The sequence below is a fragment of the Anolis carolinensis genome, unplaced genomic scaffold (genome assembly GCF_035594765.1).
Source record: "Anolis carolinensis isolate JA03-04 unplaced genomic scaffold, rAnoCar3.1.pri scaffold_9, whole genome shotgun sequence".
NCBI classification, from domain to species: Eukaryota; Metazoa; Chordata; class Lepidosauria; order Squamata; family Dactyloidae; genus Anolis; species Anolis carolinensis.
The window spans coordinates 11,662,823-11,685,059 of record NW_026943820.1 but is presented as its reverse complement, the minus strand read 5'-3'; the positions used below and the strand labels follow the sequence as shown (position 1 = coordinate 11,685,059).

The window sequence follows — 22,237 nt, the reverse complement described above, 5'->3', positions numbered from 1 at the left end:
CCTCGTAATATGACCAATGAGGCACAAACGACTTTTTTGCACAGCACTACCAAGCAACCTTTCCTGGCCCGACAACCCCAAAATTGAGAATTGTCATTAACTGACAGAATGGACAACTTTTGCTCAATGTAGTTGATGCACAATAAAATAAGTACATGGTGAGTTATCAATTGTAACAAAGAATCTGGAGGATATCAGGTTGAGATAATGCATTTTTGGGTTCTCATCTGGAATCAGTGAAACACAAATCGAGTTATTCTCTCAACCAGTCAGTTTACTGGATGGCCTAAGATGAGACATTGCAACTCAGCCTAACTTTCCAAGTTGGTTCTGATGGTCATGTAGGAGTTAAAGATCCATAAACACTGCATAAAAGGAACATGTGTTGTGGTCAGTAAGGTGAGACCATGATGGCAGAGGGATTCTGGGAGATGTGCCCCCCCAAAGTTAAAGAAAATCTCTCATACACATATGCACACATTCACACACATGTACTCATGCCTCCTCCTCAAAAGTTCACACTGTTGGCTGACAACATTCATTTTTGATTTTTAATTAGAGACTTTTAAAAATACTTTCCATGATATCTTTGTACAAGGACAGAAAATAAACAATCCCGCATTTTCGCACAACTAATGAATTTCCTTCAAAGGATAGAACAACATGGCTGACAAATAACCTCATATATTTTATCAAAAATTAAAGACTAAGAAAAGAAAAAAAAGAAAAAGAGGTGCAGAATTGTTGGCTTCCTGTTGTCATTTTTTGGAAAGGTTATGAAAGAACTGGGGAAGGGGGAGGAAATGACTCTTTGTAGCCCAGATGGGATTTTGAAGGAGGGAAGGAAAGAGTGAATGAATCAAAGAAGAAGAACAAAAACTATCCTTTCAATAGGGCAGCTTGCATTTTACAGAGGACCTCAGGTCTACAGTAGACATCACAATCTCCTAGAACTCCAGAATGCATTTCTTGAAGAACTCTACTGAACACCGACAGAAGTTCAGTGTGTTTAGTATAATTTGGTGCCCAAACTATGAGGTGTTTGTTTCATGGAGTGTGGAGTAGTCCTTCCAGCTGCTCTTCAGCTGGGCTTGCAATGGGATCCCATCATTAGCTGTGCATATAGAAGAAGACTTTTTCTCTTTCACCACCAAGGGAAGCAGCAGCTGCAATTCATGCTTTGACGGGTGCAGAGAAACAGACAAAACATACAGCTAGAAAGAGAGAATTCACATTGGGAATGGCAAATGCTTTCTTCTGAAAGCCGTTAAGTTCCAAACCTTCTTGAGAAGTTTCACCAACACACCGGACCTGATTATCCTGAGAAAGGACAAGGGAATAATCAAATCAGTTATATTTCCATATGAACAAAACATTCAATTGAAACCTACTACAAACGGACTTCACATGTATACATTTCACTTTTGTGGATTTGATTACTCATGTTCTCTCAATGAATCTCTACATCTTCCAGACTGCACTGGAAGATCTAGTGATTCCAAAGAAAAATACTTCTCTAGGCATTTGGAGATTCTTCAGTGAGATTCTATGGTCAACTTCTGGTAGAAACAGGCTTGTGTGATTGTATGTTCCTGCATAGCAAGAGGTTGGACTTCCAGCTCTAGGATTCTATTCAAACAGATCCCTATATAGGTTCAGCACCTTGGATAGCTGCCTTAGCCCAAGGTTGAAATGGATTCACAATTCCCCTGGAATAGGGAGAGACCAACCACCACTAGTCCACAAAGGATGTGAATAGATCTTCAGATCTCTATGGAGTGAGTAACTACTTGTCTCAAAAGAGGCTGGACATATTTCTCTGATGTATTTCATGGATTTGGATTGGTTTCTTACAGCAAAGGTTGTCATTCATCTCAGATGATCAAGCCGTGACCTTCCTGCTTTTGGTTGTTGTTGTTTTTAGGGTGCAGCTTCCAAAAGGAATATTACATTTGCAACCCAACAACATCTGGAAGGCCATACTTCATCCATATGTGACCTGAGATTTCTCCTGGAATACCCATTAGCTGCCCTTTGGCCTCATTCTAACACCAGAGATCCAATGGCAGAAAATAACTGCTGTATACATGCTTAGTAAAGGAGAAATCTTCATTTAACCTGTCCTGAAGCTGACCAAAACATTTGAAATCTAGTGATATTTCCTAACAGTTTCCAGAGACATGTAGATCATTGCTTAAATGATTCAAGCAAGATGCAACCAAAGCATGGATTTTGGTGGGTTTTCTCTTTTGAGACTAATGTTCCATTGTAGACCCACACATGCAAGAAAGTCAAACTATGACGACTTTGAAGAACATAGCACTCAAAAAGAGGACATTTATGAGATTTAGGACTTGTTTAATGGGTGCGGAAACCTGGGCCTCTTCAGATATTTTTGGACTTTAGTTCTCATCACCTCCAACCAACATGGGATCAGACCTCGAAATGGATGATATGAATTGGAGAGATCTCCTGCCGATTTTCAGGGACTCACCTTTCTCACCTCTTCAACACTGGTCTGAAAGCTGTCCTCAATTTCTGCTGACTGAGACAAACTTCATTCAGGTGATCTTGAGCAGCCCTCATCCCTCTCCCAAACCCTGTTTCAACAAAAACAAACAAAACAAACATGTTTTAAACAATTATGTTTAGTCCACATAAATCCTTTATCTTTAGCTCTCTTAGCATTTGATAGAGAAAAAAATATTCAGCAATCATTATGAAAATGGTGGCTCAGTGATCTCTTTTCACTGAGGTTGTGAAACCACACTGGAGGTTGGTCTGAACTTTATAGTGGTTTAAATGCTGGAACCCAGAAGACCAGATTTCTAATCCATGGAAAGCCATCGGGTGACTTCTTTTAACCTTAAAGGAGGGTAATGGCACATATTGTCCAGTTCCCATCACCCTTAACTAATGTTTTGTTCGGCACTCCAGCTGAATATTGAGTTTGGAAATTATCTATTGGAGGGGTAGGGAATTCTAAGTGATATTACACTTTCAGAATCATATTCTTGGTCAAAAACAAAGTAGAAACTCAGGGTATGATCCAGTCAAAGCTCAGCCCATTGAAATCCCAGTTGTTTTAGTTGTTTTAATGGGATAATTCCTTGTGTTACCAATCAATAGAAGTTGTGGGCCATGTTGGAAGCAAAGAGGCATCATTTCCTGAAACAATTGTTCAAACATTATTTCCATCCCTACTCAGGATACTTTGGAATGATGTTTTATTATTCAGATACCTAACATGTTTCAGCCTGTTCATCTTTTGAGACCTTTGTCACCAGAAGCCAGAAAACATGAAGAACAATGGTAATATAGCTGAGAGAACACTTCTTTAATAATCTCTAGGTTCCACAATGCAACTCCAGAGTCAACACCCAGCAGAGTCATACTGGAGAACCTAAAATTTCCAGAGAGAACGTATTGATTAGATGCACAAAAGAGAAACCCACAATGTGGGAGGCTGACTATAAAATGAATTTTATCTTTAACTAAAATAAATCTCATTGTCCCCTGTATGCAAAATGCATACTCTCTAAACCCTGACATATAAAAGGACTATCTAGAAAGTAGATTACATTTTGGAATTAAAAATGAACAAAGTATAGGAGAAAACATTTACCATATGCAGTTGAAAGCCAGACCCAAATACCACTTCTCAACATAGTCCCCATTGAAATCTAGGCACTTTTCCTGTCCCATAACCTTCCTTGCAAACATTTGCAAAACAGAAGAGTGATCCAGGATGAGCGTGGGGGAAAGTTGAGCGCATGCACAAGCGCATCTGCAGGAAGGGACACCCATCTGGTTGAGGATGCAAGCCAAGCGGCAAAGTTTGGTGGGGAAGGACTTTCCAAACTCTTTTATTGCTATGAGAAGTGCCTAGATTGCAATGGGGACTATGTTGAGAAGTGGTATTTGGGTCTGGCTTTCAACTGCATATGGTAAATGTTTTCTCCTATATTTTGTTCATTTTTAATTCCAAAACGTAATCTACTTTCTGAATAGCCCTCATATTTTAATGCCATAACAGAAGACATGATAATTGTTATAACTGAAGGAAAGGTATGGTATTTCCTTTAAAGTTTATCTATTCTCAGGGCAGTGTTTACTTTGATCTATGACTCCCATCTCTATGGTGGAGGCTCCATCTTTGGAGGCTTTTAAACAGAGGCCGGATGGCCATCTGTCAGGGGTGCTTTGAATGTGATTTCCTGCTTCTTGGCAGGGGGTTGGACTGGATGGCCCATGAGGTCTCTTCCAACTCTATGATTCTATGATTCTTCAAAAACTGGAATTATAACACAACCTCTCCAATTATCCAATTCCCTAGATATTGTACTTTGGATTTCACCTTTGTAGGGTCTCAATACCACATTTGGAGCTGGAACAAATTCAGACAAAGTGAAGATCGCAAGCATCCTTATTTTAAACTCCCACCTTCTTCCGCCTTTGATGCAACTCTATAGTAAACCTACTCTGGAATTGCACTGGAGGACCTGTAGATTCTGTGATAAGTGTTCTCCAAAGAGATCTCAAGGTTCTCCAGCACGCACACACAATAAACTAGTAGAATGGATCAAAGTTAAAGTGAGAAGATACTCCCAGGAACAGGAAGACCATAAATTCTCCAGTGAGTGATCATCAGAACATGTGAGAACTAATGCCTGGTTTAATATTATCTTGTGGGGCTGATATTTAGTCACTCCTCCAAATACATATAGTTTTATTGACCTTCCCCTGTAACATCATCACAAGTTCTACCAAGTTCTGCAAGTTCTACCATACTGTGCCATACTGCAAATTCATCTATATCCCGAAAATTATTTGAGAAATGCAGCATACCTTCTAATACAGTGGTTCTCAACCTGTGGGTCCCCAGATGTTTTGGCCTTCAACTCCCAGAAATCCTAACAGCTGGTAAACTGGCTGGGATTTCTGGGAGTTGTAGGCCAAAGCACCTGGGTTGAGAACCACTGTACCACATCACAAATGAAAATCAGGACACGTTTGGCCAAGCAGCATCAAAGTGTGGTCAAGATGGTGAAAAATATTGAAAAACAACATGCAATCTAGGAGAGGTTTTGGCACTTGCTCTTCGGAGCCTGCTAGGAAGGGAAAGATTGCGTATCTTGCTCCCCTTTCCTCTTTGTTTATTTAACAATCAATTTAACACTTGGATCTCTGTGCACTTCAATTAAAGTAAGTTGAGGACAAAAGGGAACAATATGGGAAGAAAGAGAGATTGAAACACTCTCAATGCAGCTGAAACATGGGAAGATAGAGGTTGAATTGGGACAATTGGATGGTATGGATTCACATGTAACTAATTATTATGAAGGGGCCAGGTCACCAGATTTCCTTGCCATTGTTCTTTTTTGTTTTTGTTTCCAATTTTGGTCATGTTGACCAGTTATCAGACTATTCCAACACATTCTGAAGATATCATCACCAGTCCTACCACGTGGTTCAATCCATACCCCAGAAGGTTTCTGTACATGGTCAGTGGGTGATGACCAGACACCATGTAGTTAGTGAATTATTGCAAAGCAATTTTCAGTTGAATCACTCTTTGTACATAAAGAAGTTGAATGAAACTTCTAAATCCATTTCAAAATGAATATGTGAATCCACCTAATTGCTCAAGATCTACCCAAATATATTATTCTCACTCATGTTTCTGAACATGCAGAAGAAGTAGACTGAGATCCTTCGTATGGGAGAAAGTTTGGGAAGCAGAAAGCCAATATCTAATGATAGCTTGGCAGTGCTGGAGCTTTGCCCACCACGTAAACTTCCCATTAACAAACCAAACTTTACTTTTGGGTAGGAGATGACAAGGCGGTTTTCAGAAGGTTTACTACCTTCAGCTCCTGCTGCGTATTGGCAGGTCTCCCCCAGCATGGGATATGAAGCATAGTTCAACGAGATGGACTGGAGGTTGAAGGTTGAATTTTTAAAGATCTTGGCCGGCTGTGCCAACTCTTCCAAGGCCTTGTCATGGATTGGCTGAGTCCTCACAAAACCTCCCACTGGCCTCCCTTCGCTGTACTGTCCTCCAGACCCAGGCAGCCTTCCCCTGACCACCAAACAGTCGGGGCTTTCTGTCCTTTGGGCCGGATTGCTGGTGGGTCCCACAATGACGTTGGCCCCTGCGGTGTGGGCTAAAGACCAGATCCTGGGTTTTTCTGCTGCTTCGTAAGCTTGGACCTGACTTCCAAGGCTGCCCACTAAGGTGGCTCCTTTATGGCCCAGAAAATCTCCCGTAACCGTTGAGTCCACCTTGGCACAGGAGAAGGTGTGGAAATGGCCTGACGGAGTCAAGTTGCAGTTGCTTTTCTGAGATTCAACCAAGGCGTTGCTTCCAATGAGGAGGCCTTCTTGGTGTGGATGCTTTTGCTCAGCTTCTGCTTTGATCTCTGGATCCTCATCCTCCATATCCTCTAGATCACTCAGTCGTAACTCCTTTTCCTCTTTGCAGCTTTTGGGATCTGTATTTCAGAATAAAATTCAGAGGGAATGGATTTAGGATAATAAACACAAAGGTAGACCTCAAGCAGACCTCATTCAGGTATACGTTATGTGATTAGTACAGAATAGTAGCAATACAACTGCTATCAATGCTACTAGTAGCAAGTATTAATACAGTAGAGTCTCACTTATCCAACATAAACGGGCCGGTAGAATGTTGGATAAGCGAATAATAAGAAGGGATTAAGGAAAAGCCTATTCAACATCAAATTAGGTTATGATTTTACAAATGAAGCACCAAAACATCATGTTAGAAAACAAATTTGGCAGAAAAAGTAGTTCAATACGCAGGAATGCTATGTAGTAATTACTGTATTTATGAATTTAGCACCAAAATATCATGATATATTGAAAACATTGACTACAAAAATGTGTTGGATAATCCAGAACGTTAGATAAGCGAGTGTTGGATAAGTGAGACTCTACTGTAGTAGGAAGAATTATTAGTAGCCATATTAATAAGAAGTACTAGTTTTCAAAGTAGGCACAGTAGCTATTAAATATGTTGACTAGATGGAACCGCATATTCTAAAAGGGTACTTATTCGTTAAGTTTCTTCTCAAAGACATCGTTTTGAAAAATTATTTGTAATTTGGGAGGTATTCTGTACGAAATCCACATGTAGTTGTTGTACATAGAAAATGACTCTTTCTGTATAGAACATAGTGTTTTCTGGATGAAAATAAATACTCCTGCATAGGAATATTTATTTCCATGAGGAAAATGTTATTGGGTGAAAATGCTATGGAAATTACTGATATGGAGATTTTGCACAGAAAATGTCCTCAAATGCAGCACAGGAATAGAAAAATAAATAAAGTTTATTATTATTATTATTATTATTATTATTATTATTATTATTATTATTATTATCATCTGAATACAGCAGCAAATATTTCCATGAATATATTTTCTGGAGAAAATACCATTTTGATAGAAATCACTCACATGAGAATTTTGCGCAGAATAAATATTGAACTACGGACATTTGTATCAGACCAATATTATTCTAGTTTGGGTTCCTCAAAATTCCAAATAATTTTAAATTATTTTTATAATATTCTTCCCACCTCTGCCATGTTCAGAGGTGGCCAACAATCCTGTTGGTAATTCAGACCCATTAAATCAATGGGATTTGCCTATACTTTGACTCACCATTTGACATTTTTTTTCTCACTGATGGGGCCAGAACCAACCCAATAATATTGATCCCATTCCTTTCCACTTTTACCTTTGTCTTCAGCTTCACTGACACAGTCTTCTCCATTCCTTCTAGCATCCTCTTGCCTCTCTTCCCCTGCTTTGTTCTTAGGAGACCAGGTCATCTTGTTCTCCTTCTTGAGCCTCCTCCGGGCATTGGCGAACCAAGTGGAGACCTGGGTCAGAGTCATCTTGGTGATGATGGCCAGCATGATCTTCTCCCCTTTGGTTGGGTAGGGGTTCTTGCGGTGTTCATATAACCACGTCTTCAGAGTGCTGGTGGTCTCCCGGGTAGCATTCTTGCGTCTGGCTGAACTACTGAAATCAACTGTTCCATACCTGGTGGAGAACAAAATACTATATTGGAGTAACTCACTTTTCCAGCCAAAATGAAGACCTGCTTAATGTTTGGTTTCGGTATAACTTAGGAGCTGGTCTCAGATCAAAAATATATAATAGCTAAGTCAGTAAGAGCAGCCCAGTCATATCCATAATACAGCCCAACAAAAAAAATCTTGGTGTCTTGGATTTTAGACCTGTCCCTGACGTTCTTTGGGACCCTGATTCAGACAACTGCATCTACCTCTAGTTTCTTAGGTATAGTTATCATGATATTCTATGGGTGAGCAGATGACAATTGGTATATGCTATATGTTCTATATCTCAACAACTAGAGGCAACAGGGAAAAACTGGTGCCTTTTTTGGGATCAGCAGGTCAAGTATACTCAGACACAAAGTTAATATTTGAGTGTGAGAGAGATCAGCTTCAAGGCTCTCTTGGAAGACTATTTTGAGGCTAAGCCTGGGATTCCCTATATAAAGCATGGGCAACTATGGGTCATGGCAGTGGCTTATTTTCCCTACAGATCCATGGGCTTTGATCCCTGAAGCAACCTGAAATAATTCTCATTCCTTCTCAAAATGGTGACAGGGAGTGATGCGGTCTTATTTCCTGGCACCATTTTGAGAGGGAAATCCAGGTATCTGGGGATAGTATTTTCATGCATTTTCATGGACTGTGACGGTTTCTATATAGTCTGGAAGGCATAAACCAGTGGTTCTCAACCTGTGGGTTCCCAGATGTTTTGGCCTTCCAATCCCAGAAATCCTAACAGCTGGTAAACAGGCTGGAATTTCTGGGAGTTGTATGCCAAAACACCTAGGGACCTTAAGGTTGAGAACCACTGGCATAAACCATGCAAAAGTTGCATTTAGATATAGATATGGAGGTTGTGTTTTTGGGGGGAGGTTGAAGGTCTTTGATGGGAGACTTCAGGGTCACAAAAATGGGGTCCACAGGCAATATTATATTTCCCCCTCTGCTATACCAAAAGAACATCTCATTCTACTGGGCAAGGATTTCACTCTACCAGTAGGACGCAACCATAAGGTGGTGGTGGAAACCTAGTAGGGTGCATCTACAATATATAATGAATGCTGTTTTGGCACCACTTGAAAGGCCATGGCTCAGTGCTATGGAACCCTGAGGACTGCAACTTTGCGAGGCCTTTTCCCTTCTCTACAGAGAGAGCGTTGGGATCTGATCAATTTCCAAGTCCCAAGATTCCATAGCATTGGAGCATGGCAGTTCAAATGGTATCAAACCCCATTCATTCTGCAGTGTAGATGCATCCCTGGAGTCCCCTCCCCTCTTTTGATGTTAAGCCTGGACTCACCTGTCATACTGGTACTGCCCAAAGGTGGGCTCATAGGTGTAGTAGGCTGTGGCAGTGGGCTGTGTGATCCCCGGATGCAAGGCTGAGGAGCCCTCCTTGAGGTCATACTGGGAGTTCTGCACAAGGGAGGAAAGAGCTGGTTATATTAGGTAAAGTAAAGGTAAAGATTTTCCCCTGACGTTAAGTCCAGTCGTGACCAACTCTGGGGGTTGGTGCGCATCTCCATTTCTAAGCCGAAGAGCCGGTGTTGTCCGTAGACACCTCCAAGGTCATGTGTCCGGCATGACTGCATGGAGCGCCGTTACCTTCCCGCTGGAGCGGTACCTATTTATCTACTCACATTTGCATGTTTTCGAACTGCTAGGTTGGCAGGATCTGGGGCTAACAGTGGGCGCTCATTCCGCTCCTGGGATTTGAACCTGGGACCTTTCGGTCTGCAAGTTCAGCAGCTCAGCGCTTTAACACACTGTGCCACCACCAGGGTTATATTGTCCTCCCCAAATTTCAAGCCTCCTCTCTATCTTCTCACTTCCCCTTGGTCCCCAACTGGACCACCTTTCTGGAAAACTAACTCTTGTAGCTATGCGTACACCCAACTCTCATCCTTCCTTTCCCATCCTTTCCTCCCTCCCTCTTTCCTTTCCTTCCTTTCCTCCCTCAACTCCACTTCAATTCTTCCATCTCCCAGCCTTCATTTCATCTTTTCCTTCCTCTTTCCTCTCTTCCTTCCCTCTACATTCATTCTCCCTTTCCCTTTCTCCTCCTTCCTTTCTTTCCCTCTTTCCTTCCTTCCCTTTTTAATTCTGTCTTTTCTTTTCCTTCCTTCTCTCCTACAACACCACTTCCATTCTTTTAGTCTTCTCTCTCGTATCTCTCCCTCCCTTCTTTTCCTTCCTTCCTTCCTTCCTTCCTTCCTTCCCTCCCTCTTTTCTATCCTTCTCTCTCTCAACTCCACTTCCACCCTTGCATCTTCCCTCCTTCTTCCTTCTTCTTTCTTTACTTTCCCTCAGTCCCTACCCCCCCTTCCTTCCTTCCTTCCTTCCTTCCTTTCATCCTTCCTTCCTTCCTTCCTTTCATCCTTCCTTCCTTCCTTCCTTCCTTCCTTCCTTCCTTTCATCCTTCCTTCCTTCCTTCCTTCCTTCCTTCCTTCCTTTCATCCTTCCTTCCTTTCATCCTTCCTTCCTTCCTTTCATCCTTCCTTCCTTCCTTCCTTCCTTCCTTCCTTCCTTCCTTCCTTCCTTCCTTCCTTCCTTCCTTCCTTCCTTTTCCTTATACATCTCAGCCTCTAATTCAGATTCACGACACAAAGCTGCATCTACACCGTAGAATAAATGCAGGATTGGCACCACTTGAGCTGGTGGCTCCACCATGATGGAATCCTGGCCATTGTAGCCTTTAGCCTTCTCTGTCAAAGGGTTCTGATGGTTTTAGAAAAGGACAGCTCCAGCAATTCTGTCCTGTGTCTGCTGTATTTTAATATTTACTCTAGGTGTTTTAGGATGGGTCTTTAATAGGAATACAATTTAGTATATGTATTTTCCTGATTTATAATGACGTGTTTTTAACAATGTTGTGCCACGAGGATAGGCTGGTAAGAAATAATAATAATAATAATAATAATAATAATAATAATAATAATAATAATAATAATGTATGAACATTAGGTTATTATTATTATTGTTATAATTATTAGTAGCCCCTGGTGGTGCAGCGTGTTAAAGCACTGAGCTGCTGAACTTGTGGACCGAAAGGTTGCGGGTTTGAATCCAGAGAGCAGAGTGAGCACCTGCTACTAGCCCCAGCTTCTGCCAACCTAGCAGTTCGAAAACATGCAAATGTGAGTAGATCAATAGGTACTGCTCCAGCAGGAAGGTAACAGTGCAGTCATGCCAGCCACATGACCTTGGAGGTGTCTACGGACAATGCCGGCTCTTTGGCTTAGAAATGGTGATGAGCACCAACCCACAGCGTCGGACATGACTGGATTTAATGTCAGGGAAAAACCTTTACCTTTACCTATTATTATTAATGTAATGTACATGTGTGCTGTGCTGTTATGTACATGTGAATATAATAATAATAATAATAATAATAATGGTAATAACACTATGTTAAATTATTTTGTTCCTGGGTTATGTCATTTCCTAATTGCTTCTATCACAAAAACATGGGGGAAATGTATTAAACTGCCCAAACTTTGTTTTTGCTGGACGGACATCATCCTACAGTACATGTTGCTATAGCTTTTTAATGAATATCTCATCCAATCTCAACCAATTCAACATAGTTTGTGCTGTAAAACTGAAGTTTCTGGAGTGGAACAACAACTTTCCAAGGAAGTAGTGCACATTGAAACAGGAAATGTTTTTGTGTCCATTTTGGTGTAATATTGTGTTGTCGAAGGCTTTCATGGCCGGAATCACTGGGTTGCTGTGAATTTTCAAGACTGTATGGCCATGTTCCAGAAGCATTCTTTCCTGACGTTTCGCCTGCATCTATAGCAGACCTCCTCAGATGTTGTAAGGTCTGTTGGAAAGTAGGCAAGTGGGGTGTATATATCTGGAATGATGTCCAGGAAGGGAGAAAGAATTCTTGTCTGTTTGAGGCGGGTGGGAATGTTGCAATTGGCCACCTTGGTTAGCATTGAATGGCCTTTCAGCTTCAAGGTATGGCTGTTTACTCCTGGGGGAACCCTTTGTTGGGAGGGGTTAGCTGGCCCTGATTGATTCATGTCTGGAAAGGAACATGCTTGAAGAACATGGCCATCCAACCCAGAAAACTCAGAGCAACCTAGTATAATATTAATATCACATAGTGTCCAGTTAAGGTGGTGCCAAACTGCATTCATTCTGTCTTAATTGCTCTAGGGCACAATTACAGAAAGTTGGGAGGAAATGAGAGAGGAAGAGAATAGAATGATACTAAGGGGTGATGGCAATAAGTCCTTACAATTTGAGAGCGACAGAGGCAAAGGCTGCCAAGCGTTGCTTTCCTAAGGAAGCAGTGACACTAAGCAGGGGCTTCTTGGGCCCCTCACTCACTCACTCACTCACTCACTCACCAGCGTGGTGTAAAGGGCGGAGGGGTCTGCGCCGTAAGGGAGGTAGTTGGCGTAGCCTTGGCTGGCGGCGGCGGCGTAAGGAGAGCCGTACATGCCCAGCGCCGCATTGAGCTCCGTGCGGGAGCTGCCCAGCAGCCGGTTCTCGTACGAGGGGCAGCACAGGGTCGCCGCCGCCTGGGAAGAGGCGCCCGACGTCGCATCGGAGCCGGAGCGGGACCCGGAGTCGCAACAGGAGCTGGCCGAGACGAAGAACTGCAGCAGGAGGAGAGAGAGAGGCAGGCAGATAAGATAGATAGATAGGCAGATAGACAGGCAGATGGAGAAATATGCAGATAGGTAGGCAGATAGTACAGAGAATATAGAGAGAAATAGATAGTACATAGATAGATAGATAGATAGATAGATAGATAGATAGATAGATAGATAGATAGATAGACAGGCAGGCAGATAGAGATAGATAGATAGATAGATAGATAGATAGATAGATAGATAGATAGATAGATAGATAGAAAAATAGACAGGCACATAATAGTTGGATGGATAGATAGATATATAGATAGATAGATACATAGATAGATAGACAGACAGACAGACAGATAGATAGATAGGCAAATAGATAGATAGATAGATAGATAGATAGATAGATAGATAGATAGATAGATAGATAGATAGATAGGCAGATAGATAGATAGGCAGATAGATAGATAGGCAGATAGATAGATAGATAGATAGATAGATAGATAGATAGATAGATAGATAGATAGGCAGATAGATAGATAGATAGATAGATAGATAGATAGATAGATAGATAGATAGATAGATAGGCAGATAGATAGATAGATAGATAGATAGATAGATAGATAGATAGATAGATAGGCAGATAGATAGGCAGATAGATAGATAGATAGATAGATAGATAGATAGATAGATAGGCAGATAGATAGATAGATAGATAGATAGATAGATAGATAGATAGATAGATAGATAGATAGGCAGATAGATAGATAAATAGATAGATAGACAGACAGATAGGCAGATAGATAGATAGATAGATAGATAGATAGATAGATAGATAGATAGATAGATAGATAGACAGACAGATAGGCAGATAGATAGATAGATAGACAGACAAATAGACAGGCACATAATAGATGGATGGATAGATAGATAGATAGATAGATAGATAGGCAGATAGATAGATAGATAGATAGACAGACAAATAGACAGGCACATAATAGATAGATGGATAGATAGATAGGCAGATAGACAGACAGATAGACACAGAAGATAGACAGACAGATAGACAGGCAGATAGGCAGATAGATAGGCAGATAGATAGATAGACGAGTAGATAGATAGATAGATAGATAGATAGACAGATAGATTAGATTAGATAGATAGGCAGGCAGACAGATAGATAGGCAGATAGATAGATAGATGGATGGATGGATGGATGGATAGATAGATAGATAGATATAGATAGATAGATGGGGAATGATAAAGAAGACAAGAGAGAGGAAGGAAAACGAAGGAGAGGTGTGTTGCAAGGCACCAAGTGGAGAAAAAGCAACCATGTAGTATTAAAAAACACCAGAATCAAGACAATAAATAAAGAACACCACTCATAAGCAGGAGAACTTCAGACATGGTCAGGGTTGCTGTGAGTTTTCCAGGCTGTCTGGCCATGTTCCAGAAGCAGTCTCTCCTGACATTTCGCCCACATCTGTGGCAGGCATCCTCAGAGATGGTGAGATTTGTTGGAAACTAGGCAAGTGGGGTTTATATATCTGTGGAATATACAGGGTGGAAGAAAGAACTCTTGTCTGTTTGAAGCAAGTGTGAATGTTGCAATTAGCATTGAATAGCCTAGCAGCTTCAAAGGTTGGCTGCTTCCTGTCTGGAGGAATCATTTGTTGGAAGGTTAGCTGGCCCTGATTGATACATGTCTGGAATCCCCCTATCTTCTGGATGTTGTTCTTTATTCACTGTCCTGATTTTTAAAAAAAATTAATACTGGTAACCAGATTTTGTTTATTTTCATGGTTTCCTCCTTTCTGTTGAAATTATCCACATGCTTGTGGATTTCAAAGGCTTCTCTGTGTAGTCTGGCAGGAAGCAGGCAGGCTTTGAAGCTGCAAGTCTATTCAATGCTAATCAAGGTGATCAGTTGCAACATTCACCCAGACAAGAGTTCTTTGTCCCACCCTGGAATCATTCCACAGATATATAAACCCCACTTGCCTGGTTTCCAACAGACCTCATAACCTCTGAGGATGCCTGCCATAGCTGTGGGCGAAACCTCAGGTTTCCTCCTTTCTGTTGAAATTGTCCACATGCTTGTGGATTTCAATGTCTTCTCTATGTAGTCTGGCATGGTGGTTGTTAGAGTGGTCCAGCATTTCTGTGTCCACAAATAATATTCTATGTCCAGGTTGGTCCATCAAGTGTTCTGCTATGGATGAGTTAGTCTGCAGTGCCTTTCATGCTCCTTGTTTCGTGTCTGGGTATTGCTGCATTATGTAGACTTATCCAGGTTGTGATCCATTTCACTCAATTGCAAGGGAAGGAAAAGTGCCTTTCCCTATCCATGATCTCTGAAAGATCCTCAAGACAGGAAGACCATAAGAAAAGCAAGATGCAAGAACATGTGTTCAGAGTAACCTACTCCTAAGTAAGCCTACCTTATCTAAAGCAAGCTTCACTATCCTTGGGAAGGCGAGATCACATTGTTGCCTTGATATTTCTCAGTGCTGGGTTGTTTAGTTTATTGCTGAGATGGCAGGACTCACCTTCCCAAGAAGTATTTGGAAAGGAGAAGGGTCAAGATCCTCCTTGTTCTGAGGTTCATGCAGGGAAAGTATGAAGCTACGAAGAAAGCTTTCTGTGCCATCCCTAAATCTGTTGGAGCGGATGATCAGATATGGAAGCAAAATAGGAAGGATGGAGGAAGAGATAGTAGAGAAAAGGCGCTTGCAAACTAGCCACTGGCGATTCTTCCTCTTCATCAATTAAAGAAGAAGAGGAAAGTAACTTTCCCAAGGAAGCAAGGAAAAGCGGTGTGATTTCAGCAACAGAAAAAAAAATCCCAGCAGGAAATAAATTATGGATCAGGGCTCCAATACCAAGCCGGTGACTGATTCGCCGCTATATGATATAGTTAGTCAATATTAAATAGCATTTACTGTCTTTTCATGGCATCCCTGTCACGCCAGGAAAGCAATAAATAAGGGGAAAGGGATGCAGATCAAAGGGAGAAAAGTCGAAATCCTTTTTTGGTGGAATTTCAAGAGTTTAGTCCCTTTTCAGGCCAGGTTTTACTCCTAAGTAAAGTTTGTCTGTGGCACATTTGGGATGATCTAAGCTTTTTCAACCAATCGCCTTTAACAGGTGAGTCAAAGTTTGGGTTGCTGTGAGTCTTCCGGGCTGTCTGGCCATGTTCCAGAAGCATTCTCTCCTGACGTTTCGCCCACATCTATGGCAGGCATCCTCAGAGGTTGAGAGGTATATTGGAAACTAGTCAAGTGGGGTTTATATATCTGTGGAATAATGTCCAGGGTGGGAGAAAGAACTCTTGTCTGTTGGAGGCAAGTGTGAAAATTGTAATTAATTACCTTGATTAGCATTGAATAGCCACCCTGATATCTAAATCCCACTTGACTAGTTTCTCATAGATGCCTGCCATAGATGTGGGTGAAACGTCAGGAGAGAATGCTTCTGGAACATGACCATAAAGCCCGGAAAACTCACAGCAACGCAGTGATTCCGGCCATGAAAGCCTTCGACAACACAAGTCAAAGTTTGGTTTGTAAAGTTCTCTTCCAAGCACCTTTAGGGGAAAGGGTGGGTTTGGAGAGGCACCGAATAGCCATGGATACAACAAGAAACTCTTCAAATATCCCTGTCCAAATAGTACCCAAGGAAAGTTAAATATATAAAGTTATATATACATCACAACCTCTGAGGATGCCTGCCATAGATGTGGATGAAACGTCAGAAGAGAATACTTTTGGAAAATGGCCACACAGCCAGGAAAACACACAACAACCCTGTGATTCCGGCCATGAAAGCCTTCGACAACACATTGAAAGTTACATGTTTTCTTTTGGCAATCACTCCAAGATGTATAGAGGAGGGGAACGTCTGCATCGCGTTCCTAGCCCAACACGTGAACCAGAAAAAGGGATGGAGAGAGGGAAGAGAAGCAGCAGGGTAGCAACCCTTTTGCTTACTTCCCTGACAGAAGTGAGGCTTACTCTCGAGTAGCCAAGGAGGTCAATGCCCGGGATGCAGGCGTGCCAAAAAAGAGCCCCGAAACGCACAGCAAAGCTTTCCATAAACCCTTAAGTATACATTAGAAAAGAGAAGAAGAGAAAACTGGGTTGTTGTATGTATTCCGGACTGTATGGCCATGTTCCAGAAGTATTCTCTCCTGACGTTTCGCCCACATCTATGGCAGGCATCCTCAGAGGTTGTGAGGTATGGAGAAACTAAGCAAGGAAGGTTTATATATATCTGTGGAAAGTCTAGGGTGTGAGAAGAATTCTTTGTGAATTGGAAGCCAGTGTGAAACAGTGTTGCTGTTAATCGCCTTAATTAGCATTGGAAAGGTTCATCTCCTGGCTTTTCCTGCCTGGGGGCATCCTTTGTTCAGAGTCATTCGCTGCCCCTGGAACTCTTCTGTTTTCAGAGTGTTGCTTCTTATTTACTGTTCTGATTTTTTTAAAAAAAAATACTGGTAGCCAGATTTTGTTCATTTTCATGGTTTCCTCCTTTCTGTTGAAGTTGTCCACATGCTTGTGAACTTCAATGGCTTCTCTGTGTAGTCTGACATGATAGTTGTTGGAGTGGTCAAGCAAAACTCAAAAATCAGAACAGTTAATAAGAAGCAACACTCTGAAAACAGAAGAGTTCCAGGGGCAGCGAATGACTCTGAACAAAGGATGCCCCCAGGCAGGAAAAGCCAGGAGATGAACCTTTCCAATGCTAATAAAGGCGATTAACAGCAACATTCACACTGGCTTCCAACTGACAAAGAATTCTTCTCACACCCTGGACTTTCCACAGATATATGTTAACCTTCCTTGCTTAGTTTCTCCATACCTCACAATCATAGAATCATAGCATAGTAGAGTTGGAATAGACCTCGTGGGCCATCTAGTCCAACCCCCTGCCAAGAAGCAGGAAATCGCATTCAAAGCACCCCAGACAGATGGCCATCCAGTCTCTGCTTAAAAGCCTCCAAGGAAGGAGCCTCCACCACAGTCCGGGGCAGAGAGTTCCACTGCCGAACAGCCCTTCTCACAGTGAGGAAGTTCTTCCTGATGTTCAGGTGGAATCTCCTTTCCTGTAGTTTGAAGCCATTGTTCCGCGTCCTAGTCTGCAGGGCAGCAGAAAACAAGCTTGCTCCCTCCTGCCTATGACTTCCCCTCACATATTTGTACATGGCTATCATGTCTCCTCTTAGCCTTCTCTTCTGCAGGCTAAACATGCCCAGTTCTTTAAACCGCTCCTCATAGGGCTTGTTCTCCAGACCTTTGATCATTAGTTGCCCTCCTCTGGACACATTCCAGCTTGTCAACATCTCCCTTCAACAACCTCTGAGGATGCCTGCCATAGATGTGGGCGAAACGTCAGGAGAGAATACTTCTGGAACATGGCCATACAGCCCGGAATACATACAACAACCCTGTGATCCCGTCCATGAAAGCCTTCGACAACACGAAGAGAAAACTATCATCCTCTTTTTAAAAAAGAGAGGTGTCCCACCTGGACATTAACCCAAAACCTTGAAGACTTCATTCAATTCCCTCCCCAAAATTAAATTAATTGATGGACAGTGGTACTTACCTGGGATGAGGTGCTATACGGGTATCCCAGCTGAGAAAAAGACATCCTGGCTTCCCCGCGGTTTGTTTTGGAGAGATTTATTGGGGGAGGGGGAGGGGGGTCGAAGAGGCGAGAGTTTGGACCAAGAGGCGACTTTTCCCTCCTCCCTCTTTCCGCCTTTTCCCCTCCCCGGATCCCGCTCACAGCCCCATCCCGACGTCTCCTCTCTGCGCTTTATGGAGAGGGCGCTTCTTTTGGGCGCCTCTCTCTCCCCCACCTCTCCAGACGCGCGTCAGGGATAAACCGTGGCAAGGCGATCTCGGAGTAGAGGGGGAGGGCGGTAGTCCTGGTCCGAGCCCCCTTGAGCCCCCATGGCGAGGTTTCTGGAGGGGTTTATCGGGGGCGAAAAGAGCGAGAGCGCCGAAGAGGAAGACGCGTGCGTAAAAGGGGATTTTACGCACGCTTCTTCTTGGCAAACCGGAGGAGCGCTTGGGAAGGGGAGGGGAGGAAGAAGAGTTGGGTGTGGAGGAGGAGGAAGAAACTGGTGATGGAAGGGAAGGGGGATTGACCAGGGAAAGGGTCCAAACTGGGTTGAAATGGGAGCGGGAGAAGGAAAGAGAGAAAGAGTAAGGAGACGCTGGGATCTCCAATCTCTACATGGGCGCGCGTTGCGATTTTTTTGGCTGCGGTGCTACACTCCGTCCCTCCTCCTTCTTTCCTTTTTTAAATTTTCTTTTTTTCCCTACCCTGTCCTCTCTCGGGTCCTTCGGAGCCACGTGATGTCGGGAGTAAATCCCGGTGAATAAAAGAGATATCTGTAGACAACCACCCGCCTCTTTGCCCACCCAATGGCTTGCAAGTGTGGCGGGGATGGAGATCTCCAACAACTGCCTCCGCACACTAAATCCACTTTAAATCCGGTTTTTGCCTCCTGCAGAATTGCGGGGTTTGTAGTTTGGTGGATCCAGGACCTGTCTGGTTGAGCTGTTTAAATCTCCCCTCCCTAAAGTGGATTTAAAGCGGATTTAAAGCGGATTCAAGCATGCGCCTTTGGCCGGATGCGAGAGAGCTGAAATTTGGATGAGACCAAGGGGCCAAAAACAGGACTCTTTTACTCCCTGGTCTTTTTGAGGGTCCAAAACCACTCCCACCTCTTTTTCCCTCACCGCCTTTGCCTCTTGTCTCTCTTCTCTGATATATTTTCTACTTGCTGTGAGTTTTCCCGGCTGTATGGCCATGTTCCAGACGCATTCCCTTCTGACGTTTCACTCACATCTATAGCAGGCATCCCCATAGGTGGCGCGTGGGTTAAACCCTTGTGCTGACAGGACTGATGACCTGAAGGTTGCCTCTTTGAATCCAACCTGGGGAGAGGGCGGATGAGCTCCCTTTATCAGCTTCAGCTCCATGCCGAGACATGAGAGAAGTCCCCCACAAGGATGGTAAAAACATCAAAACATCCGAGGCGTCACAACCTCACAACTTCTGAGAATGCCTGCCACCAATGTGGGCGAAACGTCAGGAGCGAAAGCTTCTGAAACATGGCTATACAGCTCGAAAGACTCACAGCAATTAATCCGGGGCATTCCCTGGGTAGCGTCCTTGCAGACGGCCAATTCTCTCACACCAGAAGCGACTTGCAGTTTCTCAAGTCGCTCCTAACATGAAAAAAAATCCCCTAAGGTTGTGAGGTATATTGGAAACTAATTGAGGTTTATATATTTGTGGAAGGTCCAGGGTGGGAGAAAGAACTCTTGTCTGTTTGAGACAAGTGTGAATGTTGCAATTAATGTTGCACAGAAATGCTGGACCACTCTAACAACCACCATGTCAGACGATACAGAGAAGCTATTGACATCCACAAGCATGTGGACAATTTCAACAGAAAGAAGGAAACCATGAAAATGAATAAAATCTGGATACCAGTATTTTAAAAAACTCAAAAATCAGGACAATAAATAAAGAACAGCACTCTGAAAACAGGGCAATTCCAGACATAAAACAAAAAGCTGAAACCTCCTAACAAAGGATTCCCCCAGGCAGGAATCAGCCAAACTTTGAAGCTGCAAGGCTTTTCAGTGCCAATCAAGGTGATTAATTGCAACATTCACACTTGCCTCCAATAGATATGAGTTCTTTCTTCCACCCGGAACATTTTACAAATATACAAACCCCACATTCCTAGTTTCCAACAGACCTCACAACCTCTGAAAATGCCTGCCATAGATGTGGGTGAAACATCAGGAAAGAATGCTTCTGGAAAATGGCTGGAAAACTCACAACAACCCAGTGATTCCAGCCATGAAAGCCTTCGACAACATATATTCTATTTGTTTTTCTTCTGGAGGGTTTCAAAATCACCCCATTGCCTTCTTCCCCTCTTTCCCTAGACATTGTCTAGCTCTTTTTCAGAACCACCCAGTCCTCCCCCTGCATATTTCTTTTTTCCCTTAAACATTTTCTAGGGATGTATTTCACCATTTCCCCTAGATATATTATCTTTATCTCTCTCTCCAAATGTTTTTAAAATTCCCCACATTTCTTTCTTTCCCTCCATATTGTTTTTCTTTTCTTTTTCCAAATATATTCTCTACTAGCATTCCCTTAGACTCTTCCTTGGGATTTGGAGCTGCTTGTGTGTTGGCTTCTCCCTCCCTTCTCAACCCACACACACAAACAATGCAAACCTGGATTTGAGAAAATGAGGAGGAGGCAGTGGGAGGCGGATAAGGGTTTGATTCCACTGGGCAAAACTTTCAATTTATCAACACAATCTGGAGCCCCGAAGATGCAAGAAACATAGAGTTGGAAGGGGCACATAGGCATCATCTAGCCCAACCCACTGACTTTCTGCCTCCTTAATCATCTTTTTCAAAAACGACTTGGATTTGAGGAGCCAGGATGCAGAGAAAATCAACCCTTGTAAAATAAAGCTTCCCATAAAAGAGTCAAAGCTCTGGCTTGATCAACTTCTGGAATTATAATACTAATTTATTTATTACCCTTGCCAATACACATTTTGGTGCCTCAAATGTTAGTCCTGTTTCTGGGTATATTCCACCTGCTGATTCCACAAATGGCACAACTTTACCTCTATCAGCTCTAGGTTTTGAGACTGAGAACATAGTCCACCTAGCAGTCACCAATAATAACCATAATAACTATATCTAAGAAACTGGATGCAGTTTGTATCATTTTCTGAATCAATATTAACCCCAGGAAAAGGCCTAAAAAACAAGACACCAATGATTGTTTTGTTGGGTTGCTGTGAGTGGGAGAAAGAACTCTTTTTGAGGCAAGTGTGAATGTTGAAATTGATCACCTTGATTAGCATTGCAGCTTCAAAGCTTGGCTGATTCCTGCTTGGGGGAATTCTGTGTTAGGAAGTGTCAGCTGGCCCTGATTGTTTCCTGTCTGGAATTCCCCTGTTTTCAGAGTGTTGTTCTTTATTTACTGCCCTGATTGATAACAATAATAATAAAAACTTTATTTATATACCACCTTATCTCCTCAGGGGACTCAGGGTGGTTTTCAACATGATAAAAACAATGCAATGCAATACAAATAATAAACATGATTTTAGAGTCTTTTTTACGACTGGTAGCCAGATTTTGTTCATTTTCATGGTTTCCTCCTTTCTGTTGAAATTGTCCACTTGCTTGTGGGTTTCAAAGGCTTCTTTGTGTAGCCTGGCAGGAAGCAGACAGGTTTTGAAGCTGCAAGGCTATTCAATGCTAATTGCAACATTCACACCTGCCTCAAACAGAAAAGAGTTCTTTCTCCCACCCTGGACATCATGGCACAGATAGATAAATCCCACTTGCCTGGTTTCCAACAGACCTCACAACCTTTGAGGATGCCTGCCATAGATGTGGGCGAAACATCAGGAGAGAATGCTTCTGGAACATGGCCATACAGCTCGGAAAAACTCACAGACAA

At 42.5% G+C, this 22,237-nt stretch overlaps 1 protein-coding gene across 1 annotated transcript in view; it reads right to left on the bottom strand.

Moving 5' to 3' along the window:
• Positions 1-537: 537 nt before the first annotated feature.
• irx6 (iroquois homeobox 6) overlaps positions 538-22,237 on the bottom strand; it is a 217,458-nt gene continuing 195,758 nt past the window's right edge. Inside the window, exons 2-8 of the mRNA XM_062961865.1 lie at positions 18,320-18,525; positions 12,473-12,724; positions 9,412-9,527; positions 7,766-8,073; positions 5,868-6,494; positions 2,504-2,600; positions 538-1,320 (exon numbers count right to left, since the gene is read on the bottom strand). Coding sequence (XP_062817935.1) covers positions 1,230-1,320; positions 2,504-2,600; positions 5,868-6,494; positions 7,766-8,073; positions 9,412-9,527; positions 12,473-12,724; positions 18,320-18,525 — 1,697 coding nt within the window. The 3' untranslated portion in view covers positions 538-1,229. The remainder of the gene's footprint in view (positions 1,321-2,503; positions 2,601-5,867; positions 6,495-7,765; positions 8,074-9,411; positions 9,528-12,472; positions 12,725-18,319; positions 18,526-22,237) is intronic.